At 38.4% G+C, this 17,931-nt stretch overlaps 2 protein-coding genes across 5 annotated transcripts in view; both read right to left on the reverse strand.

Annotated features, from left to right (window-relative positions):
* Positions 1-17,931, reverse strand: part of brwd1 (bromodomain and WD repeat domain containing 1) — a 1,114,631-nt gene that overhangs the window by 1,003,057 nt on the left and 93,643 nt on the right. The window lies entirely within an intron of this gene.
* Positions 2,891-17,868, reverse strand: hnrnpl2 (heterogeneous nuclear ribonucleoprotein L2). Of its 4 annotated transcripts, NM_001423736.1 has the most exons (13): positions 17,746-17,868; positions 17,043-17,161; positions 16,699-16,936; positions 16,518-16,603; positions 15,495-15,591; positions 14,027-14,099; positions 9,843-9,911; positions 9,371-9,624; positions 8,026-8,147; positions 5,989-6,190; positions 5,850-5,907; positions 4,751-4,855; positions 2,891-3,482 (listed from the first exon to the last, which is right to left on the reverse strand). In NM_001423736.1, exons 1-13 carry the CDS (start codon positions 17,830-17,832, stop codon positions 3,424-3,426), a joined length of 1,569 nt encoding a protein of 522 aa, NP_001410665.1. In that variant the 5' UTR covers positions 17,833-17,868; the 3' UTR covers positions 2,891-3,423. The 4 variants fall into 4 exon arrangements, 3 of the variants coding, with proteins under 3 accessions (NP_001410665.1, NP_998548.2, XP_087139386.1); NM_213383.2 differs by lacking the exon at positions 9,843-9,911; XR_015508782.1 differs by lacking the exon at positions 9,843-9,911 and having other exon boundaries at positions 2,896-3,482; positions 5,989-6,952; positions 6,987-8,147; positions 17,746-17,859.

Genomic DNA, 17,931 nt, shown 5'->3' on the forward strand with positions numbered 1-17,931 from the left:
TAACCAACCTAGGCTGGTTTAAGCTGGATTTTTCAGCAGGGTGTTGATAATTTTATTACACACTTCAAAAAGGAAACTTGGTTTGAAAACAATGGCAACTAAAAGGAATTGCTAAAGTGAAGGATCTGCATGAGGAGGGTATATACATGTCATACTCTGATTTAGTTCAATTCAATTCAATTCATCTTTATTTGTATAGCGCTTTTACAATGTAGATTGTGTCAAAGCAGCTTCACATAAATGGTCATAGTAACTGGAACAGTGTAGTTCAGGTTTTAGTGTTTAAGTTCAGTTCAGTTCAGTTTAGCTCAGTTCAGTGTGATTTAATAATTACAGAGAGTTCAAACACTGAAGAGCCAATTCATCGATGCGTAGCTCTACCAATCCTGAACCATGCGAGGCAGTGGCGACAGCGGAGAGGGAAAAAAAACTTCACCTGATGGGAGTGAAGAAAAAAAACCTTGAGAGAACCAGACTTAGTTGGGCACGACCATTTTAATTTCTCCGCTGGCCAAAAGTCTTGTGCAGAGCTTCATTCGCCGTGGTTGAGGCTGGAAGATGGCCTCAGCGAAGAGTTAGACACTGCATCAAGGACAAACTTAACGTGAACGACAACCCTGTATATGCTTATTTACAGTCACCACAGGATACTAGGACTGCTTCTACGTGTTACAAAATGATGCTCAATGAAAACTTAGAAGTATTAATTTGAGAATAATCTGAGGATCTAGGGATTGATATTGAGGAGAATGAGTGGCTGGACATCCTTTCCAATGTAGGTAAAAATATGAGAGAAGTTAGAGGAAAGTTCATTCAGTACAAAATAATACACACCACCCAGACTCTAGTATGGGACTAGCTGGAAATAATCAGTGTTGGAAATGCAATAAAGAAGAGGGCACTTATTTACACATGATCTGGGAATGTTGTCTAGTTTACCCATTCTAGTGTAACATTTTAAAAACAATAGAGGAGTGGCTTGGCTGTGAGTTACCTGTAGAGCCACGGCTATGCCTTCTGGGTGACAAACTGGTGATACCTAATATAGATTAAAACTCCTTTATCCTTGTCGAGATTGGATGCATTACTGCTGCTAGGGTGATACTACGTAATTAGAAGAGTCCCAGACTGGTAGAAATGAAGGAGTGGATTAATGGGATGATTGAAACTGCATCATATGAGTGTATGCTGGGGAGATTGAACAATGAGGGAGAAGTACATAGAAAATGGGATAATCTCTGGCAACAGCTAAAATTAGGATAAATGAGTAAGTACATTCAAAGGTATGGAAGGTAAATCCTGCCAATTTTAAATGGATCAAATAAACATTTGAAATTAAAAGAAAAATCAAATTAACACTTAATTTCATTTTAAAACACTGTTCGCTAAATATCTGCCAAAATTGAAAACGAAATGGAATTATTTAATTTTCATTTTCACTTTGACAACACATCGTCCCCGTCAAATTGATAAATTTAAAAAGAAGTTGCCAATTTAACATTTCAATAAAAGGAAAGCTTAAATGTACATTTTGTTTTAAATTGTGTCACTATTATAGAGTAAACATTAATAACACGCTTTGTAAAAATGGCGTTTGCATTTTATATTTCAGTTTGGATTTTTATTTTAATATTAATGTAATGTGTGTATTTATATAGCACATTTAATGTGTATGGCCATACACTCAAAGCACTTCACAATCATGAGGGGGGTCTCTCCACACCACCACCAGTGTGCTGCATCCACTTGGATGATGCGACGGCAGCCACAGGACAACGGCGCCAGTGCGCTCACCACACACCAGCTATTGGTGGAGTGGAGAGACAGTGATGGAGACAATTCGGTGGAAGGGGATGATTGGGAGACCATGATCGTAAGGGCCGATAGAGGGACTTTGGCCAGGACACCGGGGTTACACCACTGCTCTTTCACAAGAAGTGCCATGGGATTTTTAATCGACCACAGAGAGTCCGGACCTCGGTTTAACGTCTCATCCGAAAGACGGCGCCCACTGACAGTGTAGTGTCCTCTTTTCTTTTACTGGGGCATTAGGACTCACACAGACCACAGGTTGAGCGCCCCCTGCTGGCCTCACTAACACCACTTCCAACAGCAACCTAGTGTTCCCTTGTGGTCTCCCATCCAGGTACTAACCAGGCTCAGCCCTGCTTAGCTTCAGTGAGTAACCGGTCTTGGGCTGCAGGGTGATATGGCTGTAAATTGGCAGTCTTGAAGCGGAAATGCAGTGAAAATGAAATGTTAAAATTGGCAACTTCATTTTAATGATCAATTTGACAGGGACGATGTGTTGTCAAAGTGAAAATTAAATAATTTCATTCAGTTAAATGTCTGTATAAACGTATATTAAGCAGACAGCCTACTAATGCTCAAATAGACCATCAAAATAAAGTGTTACCAAGTAATTCTTCTGCTAAGATATCTGTTTTTGTTTCCCCAAGTGTGATTTCCTCCAAGTTCTTACATCTTCATGATGTTTTAGTCAACAATAAACTCAATACACACTTCTCATTAGCAATTGAACTCATTCCTTTGTAATTTTGCTCAGTATAAATGGCCATTTTACTGAGGGACATGGCTTTCACTATAAACTAAAAATCATGATGTTACAAAGCCCATGTAAATTGCAATAAACGGTACATCATTCATCGCTAGAACTTATACATCAATACATGTTTGAACTGAAATGCATTACACACGTTTATGTGTTCAAAGCTCTTATTTTCTACTGACTTCTCAGCTTTTAGACAGCTCCAAGCATGATTTTGGGACCATCAGAAAACACCAACCTGCAATGAAAGATAATTTCTAAAGACAAATCATTAGATACTGTTTTTAAATCACCGTATGAAGTTGACCTGAAAGCATCAGCCATTGTTGAATAGGCAGATTATTTCTTTATTTAAACCGGTTACATGTTATTTTCCAGAGAGCAAATATACACTGGGCAGTAACTCGCAGGCAGCTTTAGAGAATAGAAAAGAAAAGGTTGAACCGATGTAAAACATTTAAAAACATGAGTCACAATCCGCTCTCTTGCAAAAGCAAAATCACAACAAAGACCCGTTATCACTAATTTTATTGTACAATCCAAACAAAAGAACGCAATCTTTACAGGAGGATGTTTCTAAAAAGAGGTGCTGAGCACAGAGCTAACAGTCAATCATGGTAAGCAATAAAAAAAGATAACAAAACCAAAATAATGGTACAAAAGCGTTTTTAAACTCTCGTCTTCGATTAAAAACAATGAGTTCAGTCAGTTTCTCTCCCAGTTTGTGCCTCGACTCGATCAACAGAAGATAAACGCAACACGTCTGCATACACACTCGTACAAATGAAGATAATAAAGAAGCAGGAGGTGAAGTGATGACATGGCGATGGTGGAAACAGAGGACAGGACGTTGTTTAGTTTGCGTGCTGTGCAGTGGAGAAACACAGCTTGAGTGTAAATGGGTATGGACCATCTGTGGAGAAAACACACACCACAACATTAGTACCATTTTGGACTATTAAAAGTAACAAAGTTTCTAATACTGTGCACATTCTCTTTATCATACGATTAAATTGCAGTTTCTGCATAGTATCGGTCCGGCTAGTTGGTTTAATGCGTCTTTGGTCTGATTAAGCGCGTGGAATCGGTCAGCTGAAGAGAGCACTCTGATTGGTTTTTCAGCAACGAATCAGAGCGCGAGTGTGACAGTAGCAAATAAACAAATCAAGTCAAACGCTGCATCCGAAACCGCATACTTCCATACTATATAGTACGGCAAAATCAGTATGCGAGCCAAGTAGTACGTCAGAATTCATAAATTTCGAAAATCAGTATGCGAGAAGTACCCAGATGACTTACTACTTCCGGCGAGATTCCGGAGTGCGCATCCCATGCATGCTACGCTATCCCATGATGCCCCGCGAGAGAATTCATGAATGGAAGTAAAGCGACGCAACTGACGCAGGTAGGTCACGTGACCATGACAATATGGCGGATGTAGTACGTCCGAATTCCATTCATACTTTTCACATTCATACTGTATAGAACATACTTTTCTAACGGCCGAGTAGTACTTTAAATTCAAATGCAGTACCTACTGAGTAATAGGCGGTTTCGGACGCAGACAAGGTGAAACAAAAAGAGGCCGACTGTAAATTTGCAACATTCCTAAATATTTGCAAACAAATACGGATTATTAGATTATCAGAGATATTTGGAGAAGCCAATCCCTCTATGGTAAGAAGTTTTAAGCAAGCAGATTGGAAGTTCCAGTTTCACGTTGTGAACAAGAAAACAGATATTGGAAAGACATGCCGTTTCTGTTAGCTTTTGTTCGTTTGGTGTGTCTTTAGAGGGAGCTTTTTGGTGCAGATGCGCAGCAACAGCTCAGTCGGGTTTTGACTCGCTAGATGTTCATCATTCTGATTATACTGGAGTCTTTGAGCAATACTGCAGTTTCAGATTTATTTAAATTTAATGTGCTGCTATATACGTGTTTATCTTAATCTTACTTTCAATATAATTAGCTTTCATAAACTATCAACCTTCTGCAATTCCCTCACAAACCCTGTTTAAAAAAAAAAAAAAAAAAAAAAACACCATTATAACCAATTCATACCTTTACACATCAAAAACCAACTAGCCGGAGCAATGGCTTGGTGTGTACAGAACAATTTTGAAAACCATTTTTGATCCACTTTAAACAATAACTAATGTATGCAAATAAAACAAGTCACTTACTAGGGTTCTTCATCTGGTTATGATTGATCATAGCAAGGGCCTCCATGGCGTCATTAACAGACTCCCACTCCAGAAGCCCTGACGAGCTCCTGTCTGGTGAGTTGCCTGTTCAGTAAAGTAGAGCAGGATTAATAGAAGCACAGAAAGATTTTTGTGATTTTTTTCCCACAAACTTCAACAGTGTAAAAATTGTGACGATTCTGTGTGTCTCGTTTTAAAGTTCTGATCTTTATTTAATACTTTCAGGGTTCTTACACCTTTTCCACCTTCAAATTCCAGCACTTTTTAAGCACTTTCAACATGCATTTTTATGCTTTTCCAGCACCTAACAACCACGGTAAATTACATTTATATATGCTGTACGTACTTTTTCACATTTAAATCCATTGTGCTTATTTAAAAAAACAAAACAATATGACATCTCAATTTAAATGGTTAAATACTTTGGAACTTAGATTTATTGAAATAGTTCACCGAAAAAGGGTAAAATAGGCCGTTATTTGTAACTTTACGTGGTTTCTAAAATAAAATCTGTCAGTGTTATTTTTTTTCTCTCTCGACCTTTACATTTTTGTGGCTGTAGCTCCCTGTCATTTCAAGGAAAGCAAGTGAGCCACTCAGAAGAGCTTTAAGACGGAGCAGGCATTGCAGGCTTTGTTTACTGCAGCAAGTTGATTTGCTGACTGTTTTAAACTATTTCTGATTGCTGCGTTTCGCATTTTTAGGTGCAAATATGCATTGAGTGAATGTCTTCTTAAATATGTGCATGCGCTGAACATTTTGCAATGATAAAGTGCAGAGGGTTGCTAAACAATTACTAAGAGATTTCAGCTGCTGTCTGGGCTTCCACGGCATTTCTAAACTTCCCTTTCTTCATGTGTTCAATACTTTTTCCCCCCGTGTCATTTTATTTTATTCCACATAACCTCAAATTGTTAAATAACTACTTTTGTTTTCTTTGCATATATGGATTTCTTTGGTTGCTACCAACATACCAAAATTAAAATTTAACAGAACCTTTAGAAATATGTTTTCTGAGAAAATAGGTGACATGTTCAATACTTATTCCCCCCACTGTAGATATCTTAAAATCACATACCTTTGGCTACAAAAATTTTGATATTGGAGGGGTTCTTCACACCATGTTCTTCACAGAGCTGAAAAAGGACAAAAGTTGTGAACGCACACTTCAAATAACATCATTTGACCAATTAGTCATTTCTCTGACGTGAACTGACCCTGGTGAACATTTCTGGTGTAGCTTCAGGGACTGCGTTGAAAAAATGGAGGACATTGCTGGGGTGCTGAATGCGGTTCTTAGCAGCCTGCTCAGGAGTAGCGAAGCGGTTATTTCTGCTGCCATGATAATCTTTGAAGCTGTTGGTGCCATCGTCAAGCTCATATGACTGACCGGGCATTATGGCTTGCTGTTTAGATACACTGAAACAAACAAAAAAGAAACAAAAAAAAGGTTAAAAGGTTTATATTGCTGGATCTGTGCTGTAAAATATTCCCCAAATCCATTCATTGCCCATCATGTAACAAGTATGTTAATTTTATAGTATTACCTGTTTGGTTTAGTTATTTAAATGGGCAATGCACATTATTCAACATTACTGTAAAATGTGCCAAAATTATTTTTCATCATTTTGTGCATTGCTGCTGCAGATGCTTAGGTCAAAACCCCTTTTAACATGAAAGATAACTTTTAAAAATCGCATGTTGCAGCACGTGTAGTTAAGACTCGGTGTAAAACATGCTACAAAACATGCCTATATATTTATTCCCACAGCAGATGTAGAGCTTTAGTACTCGTTTAGTTTATTTGTTACAGGGGCGATGCACGTTAATCAACAATATTGTAAAATGTACAAGAATTTGCCAAGAATGGCTATTTTTCTTCCTGTGAAAACTTTTCACTGAGTGCTCCTGCGAAAATTACTTAAATTTGGATGAAACAAAATCTCAAGTGGTTCTCAAACTTTTTTTGGCCAATTCTATAATTGTGGGCTTTGTAGTGAAGATCAAAATTTATTTATATTTTTTTTCATTTTTTTTTACTGCCAATTTTTTTGTTTTTGTTAAGTTTTAAGCAGTTTATCCATTTTAATTTCTATTTGTATCATGTTCTCTTTTAAATACTGGTCAAATGGAGTATATGCCAAGCTAACGTGTTTGCCATACTGATACACTTTCGGTGACCTATTATTGTCTTACATTGTTTTCCATTTTATACGGTTCCTTTTACAGCATGGATGTTGTGATGTAATTCAAATACAATCAGTTAAACACACTTTGGCATTCATTTAGTTGCTCAAGCGTAAAACAAGACAAAAGGTCCCATCAGAATCAGCAGGCTAGCGCAGAAGCTCCATTGAATATACTGAGGTAAAATAAATGCTCATATTATAAAGACATGGCGGGGGAATTGTAATTTAATGCAGTGCTTCTTGTACAACCTGAGACCCACTTTATATCAGATATCACTCAGCCAGTGGAGATAGATGATTTTTAAAGAAAACAGACCTTAGACGCGCTGATTTTGCATTGACATACAATTCGCCGGAAACGATTAACCCAGGTTACTGGCAAATTAAAAGTCCTATTAGCATGCTTTGGCATATACCCTATTTATCCAGAGACAAGCAATTTGGCTGTCTTCACCAAACGTGATGCGACATGACAGAAAAATGTAAATACTAGCCATTCACAAAATGTTAAAGATTAGAATCTAACTAATACATCATAAAAGTACTTCAAATGAGTTGCTGATGTTGTTGGTTTACACTTCTGCCTTTCATTTTCAAACAGTCTGCTAGCTGTCTGATTTTCAAGATCTGAGGTGATCTATCTGCTGCTGCTTTCAGTATGGCAATGCCATGTAAAATGCTGTTCAAACTCACACTGGTAACATAACACTGAATAAAGTACATAAACTGCACCTGTTATGTCGTGACATCAGTTTCTGCAATAGACATGTCATGTCCGTTGCTTTCACAAGTGTCGAAGTCAAAAACTCCTTTTAACATAAATGAGATACCTTTAAAATCGCATGTCACAGCGCCACCTGTAGTTAGGACAGTGTAAGATATGCTGCTGCCTATAAATATATGAATCTCACAGCAAATGTAGACATGGTGCTAGTGGATGTAGAGGGTTTTAGACAAAATCAGAGAGCATGCTGCAGGACCAGCTTAAGTGAACACTAAACCAAAATGTAAAGTTCTGAGCATTGCTTAAACAAAATAATAAAAATAAACGCAGGCAGAACATACCATAAATTAAGTTTCTGATTGAACAGAAAATTGTTGTTGAGATGCGAGATGGCACGATCCACTGCATAGCAGTCTCCCATCTCCACCATGGCAGCTCCAGGCTTGCTCTTCATGAACTTCACCTACATTTAAAGAAGAAAAAGACTTTCCAGCAAAGTTTGCTTTGACAGTATCTGACTCAGAATAGATATTCTTGAAAGAACACTGCACATCAACATTAAGGGTGTCACGATCCTCCAAATCCTTGATTCGATTACATTTTCGATTCTAAAGTCATGATTCGATTCACTTTTCGATTGAATAATTAATTAATTAATAACGAATTAATTATTTGTAGCCTACCGTTTAAACTACCTGACCTGCATGGTCTTTGTTTTACCCATAAACAAATCATACAGTAAATGAATAAAGGCAAGATACACACATAATTACCACCAGTCAATCACTTTTTCTGCGGGACTCGTGAATAGGCAATGATCTATGTCGTTATAATGGCGTCGGTAAAAAAGGTGCACAACCAACAGGAACCAGCCAAAAGTATCTGAGGTGTTCGCTAAAATGACTAAGTACAAGTGAGTGAAAGATTGAAGCAGTCTATTGATCCTGACTGCCTGGACCTGCTGTCTGGAGCGCATGGCTGTGTGTGCGTCTGTGTCTGTGTGTGTGTATGTGGTCACGTGATGTGCGTTTTCAGAGGTAGTGAGGAAGGAGGGCTGCTCAGAAATGCTACACGCCACTGTGGATGTCAAATCGTTGTCGTTCTAAAATGCCATGTAAAAACAAAGACCGTGTAGACACGGCCTGAGTGTGTACTTTTCGCGAGCGGATTTGCAACGGGTGCGGGGCGGAGGATCGCTATGACGGTGTTATCTATCGGACGAACCCTAATACGTACATAGCAGAGCTTGCAAAACAGCGTTTTTTTTTTGTCGACAACACGAACGCTGTCAACATAACTCACTGGAAATCCAAAATGCTTACACACCGGCGACTTCATTGAAAGAGGAGAGGGTTTAAGCTCTGTCGACGGGTCTCCTGCTTCTGCAGTTTAACAAGCACTTCAACAAGCCTGTTTTTTTACCGCTTGGCAAGCCAAGCTGACGTGACATGGGGGCGTGGCAGCATCGACAATTCTATTTTTTGATTCGATAATCGAAATTGAGCATAAATTTCGATCGATTTCAATTTAAAATTGAAATCGTGACACCCTTAGTCAACATGTATCCTAAAAGAAAATGGTTAATGATCATTATCAATTTCTGAGCTAATCTCAAATCCCATAAAGCAGAACATCCTGCAATAATGGTCCGACAGAATTGCTGGAAACAAAAAAAGTATTACATACCCGTTCCACATTGCCATAAAGGCAGAAGATGTTGAAGACCCTGTCAGCGTTTATTTTTACGGGATCCAGACCGTACACCATGATCACAGGTGAGTCTGCATGTGCGCCATACTCCCCCGGAGGTGGTGGTGGAGGACCACCATACTGTGCGCTGTAGCGCTGGCTGGCTCCACCTCGCCTTGGAGCACTCATAGGAGGTCCCATTCGTCGACCCTCATAGCCATAGCTCTCATCTGGGTACCCGGGATAACCACCTGAATTTCACAAACGAAAAAACAGAACACATGGGGTGAGTTGCTGCAGGTGGGCAAACACATTTTACACTACACGTTAAGTTTTAACATCAACACAGCACCATCTTGCTGCCACTGTGATAAGTACACCCCAACTTGTTGTCGCTTTAACATTCACTCCCCTGATTTGCGAGCAAATGAGGCAAATGTGTTAGCGCGTGTGCCCCCGCAAGCCTTACCATACTCTGGAGGGTGGTCTCCCAGCAGAGCCGGCTGCCTCTGGCGCTTGTTGGGGTTGGCGTTCATATCTAAGAGGTGAAGAAAGAAAGAAGGTCAAGAAAAGAAAGGGGGACGGGGTAAAAGAGAGAGAGGGGGGGCAGAGAAGGTGATAGATGAGTTTGCTAAGAGATGACAGGCCAGGACACTGACTTTGTTTAAAGATCAGCAAAAAGGGGACACACAGAATATCAGAAATAAAGAGGTGATATTAATATTAATAATAAGAGACATCAAGCATTTTCCTAATTTTTTTTTACAGTCAAAGATTAAGATTTCTACTATAGCACAATCAGTTTAAAACAAGTTACTTTGAGTCAACAAAAACATCATTCAATAAAAACATTTGATATATTTTAGCATCACTGAATTATTTGTATTGCAGAAATCAACACTGTACTTCAGATAGGTTTTAAATGCCGCAAAATGCCTAAAATATAAGCAAATACCATTTCCAAAAGAGTTAACTTCTTTTAAGGATGACAGTCTTATTTCAGGAATAATAATAGTACATTTTGACAGGCTAGTTGAGATCAACTTATTAATTTTGACTCATTTATTACTACTCGCCAAACCTAAACAGTCAACTGGTTAATAAACAAAGGCTTTTAATTGCACCATCAAGCTTATAACAACCAGTATCATTGCATGCCCCCGTTACCATCAGCATCTGCACCTGTTCACGTCCACACAGTGAAAAGATCATGGACATTTCTATACAACTAAATGTTTCTTATCCAAAAACTGAAACGCTGAGGGCATCATAACTTACATAATGTGGCTTGTCAAAAAAGCCACAAGTTAAATATGCACAAGTCCCCTCCCCATGCACAAGCTATACCCATTTTATAATCAGAATGGTGCGAGTGATCGTTCCCTGAGCAGTTATAAAATGGACCAGTATTCAGTATGACTTAAAAAGAAATATATATATAAAATTACAAGACCTGTCCAGAAACAAATGACACCTCATGTTCTTTCATTTCAAATCTTGCTTTTAGTTTCGATTAAAAAGTTTTACCCTTAAAGTAATTCAGAAACTTTATATTATGATAAAAGCAAGTCTAGATTTAACTGAAAAGGTGAGAATATGCCAAACAAAACTGAAGATAATTTAGAAACCATGCAAAGATTAGAATTGCAATTTAGGTTTGTGCAATCTAGTTTGTATTGAATCAGGGTAGGCAGGCTATTTAGCCATTTTAAAACTCAATTTGATTAGTAAAGTCAGTATCTTGTCCCTCAATCAGAAGCATACTCTAGTTTTGGAACAAATGTTGAATGCACCAATACAAACATGGACTTTAAAAAAAAAAATTTAACATTTGCAAAAACAGGCACTCAAAAATGCAGTTGTCCAGTGTCTGCATGACTCCTCTCTATGACTATGACATTTATTGTGTCCATTTCTTTATTGGCTGTGCCAGTGTTGTCAAACCAACCAATCAAATAAATAATTAGCGCTGACGACAAACTCTCACCTCCCTAAATAAACAATTTAAATGCACTTTCCTACTTTATTTTAGGCAATAACAAAAACACTCCACTTAAGAAAAAAAAAAGTCAAGTTAGTCAAACATTTGTTTCAAACACCCCACTGAAATATTAGACTATGATTATATCACTCCAAGACAACAGAAGCTTGGGGTTACTTACAGTACAAACGCAAGGGTTGGGGGTTGAAGGACGGGGCAAGTAGAACATGCTGTAAATTAGCCACCGTTGAGCGATGTCTTCATGACACTTTGTCCTCCGTACCGCACTTAAGAACTTTCCATTTCTGTCCATCCCACTGATTCACAAGCACTCTTCCAGATTCTGATAGGTTTCAAAGCTCCACTGACGCCAGCGTACAGTCCTTATTTTCATTTCAATGCCTGTCTTCCCATGGAGGTTGAAAAGCTGGAGCATTTTAAGCCCAATTCAGACTGACTGGCACTTCCACTAGAGACACAAAGCCAACCTGCATCATACGGAAGGTGTTACACAGTAGTCATATGACTAGGAGGGGGGAAAAAAAGGGAAAACTTCACATATTGACAGACAGAGAGCAGGAATAGTAAAGAGTAGGACACAAGTTGGGGAAAGAGAGCGCATCTGAAACACCAGCCTCCAGGGCAGAATTTGACTGCGTAACTGAGTGAAAACACTTGACGTGTTGGGCTGTCTGCATGTCAGTGCGTCTGCTCGATGTTGTCTGCGGTGTCTTCGGTGTCTCGGGTGGTTTAGTGTCGTCAGCTGTTGACGAGTGAAGAGTCAGGCATGTTTGTGTTGCATGGATAGGCACGGTGAAAGAAAGACGACATAGCCCAGAGAAAGACCGGCAGGTTTGTAGAAGGCTGTTTGACGCTGTCTGACGCCAGCAGTGTGACATGAATGAGGCAAGGAGGTCTGTTTGCTTTGTGTTGTGGTGTCACTTGAGGATGCGTGTCAAAAACACCCCTTGTTAGCAGTGAGGTGTCACAGTGGAGTGTGTCTTGTTCTTGACCCGTAAGAAACAACGGGATGACAGATGAATGGGTGTGTGGGCCATAACTACTTGCACCCACAAATCCTTCAATGTGTAATGCCATACAACAGGAACAATGTCTTCGATGGTAGTGTCATTGCAGTAGGAGGTGAGTAGGAGTACTAAATGTTGCATGATCAGGTGTTTGTCGTGATGTCTTGCGGTTTCACAAGAGTGAATTGAGTGTCTGTCCATCTGGAGAAGTACTCTCGCAGGTACAAGAAGAAGTTTGTTGAGTATGCAGTGTTGAGAGTTTGAGGAACCTGTGTCTTCAGTGAAAACTAGGAAACATCCCCCAGTGTCCAGGTGTACTGAGTGTTCTGTTGTTGTACTTGATATTCTGGAAGGGTCAGTGATTTCATATTGAGCTCTAAAAGCCTGTACACACTGGGACGCTTTTTGCTCGCGTTTTTTTTGTCGGAGTTTAACACCTCGTGACTAAATAAAAGGTGCTAATGTAATCATGCACACCAACGCGCACAATGCCATGCGTAAAAGCGACATTTAAAAAAAAAGGCTTATGTTCGTTTTGTTGGCACGCCGCGTCAAAACCTTCTCTACCAATCAGAACTTTTTGTTCACGTGCACGGAGCTGCTGAAGTTGCAGTAAACAGCTCTTGGAGGCTCACAAGCTCAAAACAGTCAATGCGAGCGCACATTGAAGAAGATGCCGAGAGGCGATATGAACGTGGAGCTGCTTATTGCACTGTTGAACAATAATTATTTCTTCATCGCTAGTGCTGCTACTTGAACCATCCATAACAAGTGTCAACTTTGACTTCTTCTGTGCTACAAGCAGAAGCTTAAAGTTGTGTAGCACCGTCTAACGTCAAGTGATTTTGCATGTTCTTCAGCTCGACGCCAGAGAAAATCGATTGGGTTTGAATCTGGAAAAACGTCTTGTAAAACCTTGATGATAAATGCAAACGAAAAGCGTCCCGGTGCGTACGAGTCTTAAATGTACTGTGTGAATGCGAGGAGCAAATGGCCAAAGTAAGCACCAATGGACTGTTCAGTCAAAAGGTCTTTTGTTCGGCAAACTGCAATTTGTTTGTGAATGCAATTCTTTGGGCACACCAATAATACTTTCAACCTAAATCACGTAGTGTTGTCCTGAAGTCAACATGAAATCAGAACTGTACTTTTAATTGGATACTTCTGGCAAACAATTCATGTTATTCCATAGAACAATACACCACACCTTACGACTCTAATTGTTTAAAGACCTTCTGCTCCAATAAACCCAGAAAGACTAAATCAAGTCTCTTGATATCAAAAGATATCAGGGTTGTCCATGGATAAGGCCACGTTTATGGTGCTTTCCCAAAAAGCCACTTGCCCCTCACACTTCATGTGACAGGCTTTGCTGGAAAAAGAAGTCTGTAAGATATCAGCAGGATAACATTGAGGAAGCCTTAGTTTGATCAGAGTGTTACGATTTGACCTCCCCTTAAGAGTCACGAGAACAAGCACAACATGTTGTGTAGATGCTGGTATGCCTAACACTCAGCACAGGGGAGGTGAAACAGCGGATTTATTAATGCGGTTCTAGGATTCCCCAAGCCCACCCGCTTATTTCCGTCACAGTGGCAGTAAGGGCGCTGACAAATGCTAAAGCAGAAGTAAGGTTAACAGTACCTTGAGTGCCCAGGCTCGGATTGGTGTAGTCCCATGTGTCCTGGTCATTCTTGAACACATTAAGGCGTGTTGGCTTAAATCACAAAACAAACAGTTTTATTTAGATTTTTAATTACTGACATAACCAGCAGATATTATTTGTTTGTTGCCAAATTATTTGAAATCTTTCCCCAGCAGACACTTTCATTTATTACACAAAGTAATGATTCATTGAATCACTGAGAGAAGATTCTGGCAAGCCATAATTACAGCCATCACACTTCTGAATATGACACTTACTGTCCAAATGTATCTACTTCTAGGAAAAATTACGAAATGTGTTTTCTTAACTATATATTTACCCATTTTCAAATTGATTAAAAAAATGCACAAAGCTAAAATAAAACATTTTAAATCCAGAGGTTTTTTTTTTTAAATACACAGCTTAAATTAAAACTCTCAAACTATCTTTTTCACTTGACCAAAAGTAATGTAATCTCACATTAGACTTTGCTGAGCATAAAATACATATTACAAAACATAGCTCATGCTGGTTTACAGGTAGATTTTTTTTTGGCCAAATTGTCAAACACCGACAAAATTGTGGCAAGAACATGACACTTTAGTACTTGTTAAACTGTTAACTATGCTAACTTAATAAACTGTTAGGGTGTTCATTTTTAACAACTGATTCAACACATTGAATTGACAGCCCTAGATTTGCTATTCACACAATCAAATATTTGAGACACGGTGATTTGTTTGTGAAAATTACTGATAAAGCTGTGCAGGGTGACAAAAAAAAAATGCTTGCAGGGTCAGATAACAGATAATGCAACTGCGCTTCAGGCAACCCAAGTTTAGGTCCCTTTTCATGAACCTATCCCAACAAAATCCCCCTCTTTCCCACTTGCTGTCAACATACTCTCCAATCATAATAATTTTTTTTTAAACAGTACACTTTTTTTTAAAAAGTCCCCTAGAGATTAAAATGTGAATTTTTCCATTTTTAAAAACTATTCAGCTGATCTCCAGGTTAGCATAGCATAAATCATTCAATCAGATTTGACCATTAGCATCAGATCAATTTTGTTTATTTTCATTTTTAAAGCTTAACTCTTAGTTAGATAAGAGTTAGATTGCATACCAAGACTGACTGAAGATGAAAAATTGAAATTTTCTAGGTTCATATGTCTATGAACTGTACTTTTGTTCTGGCATAATAATCCAGGAACTTTGCTACCGAACCAAGAATAGTATTAAACAGCATTGTTACCTAGTTATCAAGCTGGGGACTGTTTTCAGGTCCTGTATAGTATAAAAACCCAACTGTTTAACTTCAGGGGAGTTGTAAAATGTGTTTGTGCATTTAAGATTTTAATCTATATTTTTTTTAAGCACATTTTTGATAAGTCACACTATTGACATCTGTAAAAATGATAATAGAATTGTTTTAAAAGATCACTCAGTGAATCCACATGAACCTTACCTTGGCATACTCTATCTTTAGAGTGCAACAACCGGAATATATATCAGCCCCATTGAGAGAGGCTTTGGCTCTTTGGGCGCTCTGAACAGAATCAAATGTGCGAGGAATTAAGGAATACAAAGGTAATCTTCAGCACAGCAACTACTTGCAATCAAAACTATTTGGTTTTTAAGAAACAGGGTTTCTGCAGGTTTCACAGAGTTAATTTAAAGACCAATATATTTTTAAGACCCTTATGAATGAAATTTTAGACTCATAAAGGGCTGAAAGCTAAGGAATTTTTCAAATGGTCCAGATGGAAAAGATTGTTTTGCCCAAACAGAAAAATGTATACTTTAATACATTTGATAATACGATAATTTTTAAATTTTAATATTTTGGATTTTTGTCTAAGCAAAATATTTTAAATATTGTGTATACACAGCTCTACCTGTATCCATACAGTTTTTTTTCCCAATATAAACTTTTTTTAATAAAAAAGAAGAAATAAACTATAATAAAACAATAATAAAATAAATCTATACACAACAATCAGTCCAGGTTGGTGTCCTCAGCAGTAAACACATTTAGATTTTTAAAATAAAAATTATTAAAAGGAAAATAATTGAGCCATTATGATAAATAGAGTTAAAAATTACTGTTTAAAATAAAAGCTTAAAGTTTTATTGAGATTTATTGTTGGTGATTGAATGGGTTTTGGCCAGATTGAGTAGCAATACATGAAGAAAGAAAAATTAAGATTCGTTTAAAAAAAAGATTTAGAACCTAAAACAAAATATTTCAGTAAATTTAAAACTTTCTAAGGCCTCAAATTTGGATTTTAAGACGTAAGCCATTTTTAAGACTTTTCAGACCCTGCAGAAACCCTGAAGAAAACTTCAAAAACAACAACTGTAAACATTCATAGCTTCTAGCATCCAAGGTGAACTCAAAGAACAAACTGAAACATAATTCACTTCTGTCTTTGAGCAGACGGAATCTATCAAAAGGCTTCAATGTGCAGTGGGAAACAGTAAAGGATATTCCACCATGGCCTGGACTCCGTTCTTCCTAAAGATGACGATTCTTTGAACAGGACCACAGTTGTTGCAAATCGTATAGAGAACATCCTATAGAGCAAAAAAGAAGAAGGTTAGTGCGTGTGCGGAGGGGGGAAGTTATACAATTAAAAGCTTTATTATTACGCAATGGTTATAGGCATTACCGAGGTAATCGGATAAATGGGGTTCATGATAGTCAAAAGCAAAACATTATTGACACTGCGGGCATCATCAGGATCCCCCGGTCTGGAAATCTTCTGACTGGTAGAGTAGTTCACAAATGCAGGATGTCCAGCAATGTAGATCTGGTTGTCGTTGGCGTAAGTAACAGCGTTGCAAGACCCATTCATATCCTCATATTCAACCAGGGCCTGGCGCTTCTTAGGCATGAGTACCACATAACTGCAAAGAGATTGAAACGAATGAGCCATAATGCATTTCTCAAAAGGGCAGAATTATGGCACAGTGATACCCTTGTAAAAAGCGGAAAAAATACTATGCAGGTTACCTGATGGTTCCAAACTCTTGGAGGGCTTCAACAATGTCTGACTCCAAAACTCCATCCACTAAACCTCGGACATGGACCACAAGAGAAGGAAGAGTCTTATGTGGGTCAGTATATCCTTCCTATAAAAGATAAAAAAATGAGGTTAGTTCAGTGAACTTGTATAACTAAACATTCACACAAAAAGTATAACGTGACATAACCCTAACATCGCACGTTGTGTGTTTGTAACGTTAACATGCATTGTTTTGCGTTTTCAGCGTGTATTTGCCTCCATTTTCTAAAATCCATGTGCATTAATTGTTAATGTTGTACAAATACATAGTATTTTCACACTTGGGTACTTTTTTTGAAGTATTGTTGTGAAGTACCGTATTTTTTAAATCTATCGTAATGGCGGTCGCGTGCAACACAATCCATTCATTCAGAAGCCTATCACAATGTGCGTGCGTAGCAATTACGTATGTATTCCAGAACATTTCAAGTGTTTCTTACAAAATAAGTTTACGTTTTCATATGTGGACTTTTAGCATTTTTTATCATGCTTTTGACGCAAAAAAAACATATTGTTTGGCACAATTGTTTAGTTAGCTGCTTGGCTAACTAACGTTAGTGCTATTTTAGCTATCTAGCTAGCTTACTAAGACTACGCCAGATAAAGTCCATCATAAATATCGTTTAGTATATAAGCAGATATTAGTCTTACGGTCGCCATTCCCCCTTCGTTTTCCGTTTTCTGGCGTTTTGTCGCTCTGCCGCCTTCACTGTAAAAGCGAGCCGTTTGTGTCGCCATGTTGTCCCGTTACGATTCACGCGTATCAAAATGAAATGGACGAAAACTACAGAAAATGGGACAGACGTGGCTGACGCCCTTCAGGCAAGAACCGCGAAT

Source organism: Danio rerio, chromosome 15 (genome assembly GCF_052040795.2).
Source record: "Danio rerio strain M-AB ecotype USA chromosome 15, GRCz13ab, whole genome shotgun sequence".
Taxonomy (NCBI): domain Eukaryota; kingdom Metazoa; phylum Chordata; class Actinopteri; order Cypriniformes; family Danionidae; genus Danio; species Danio rerio.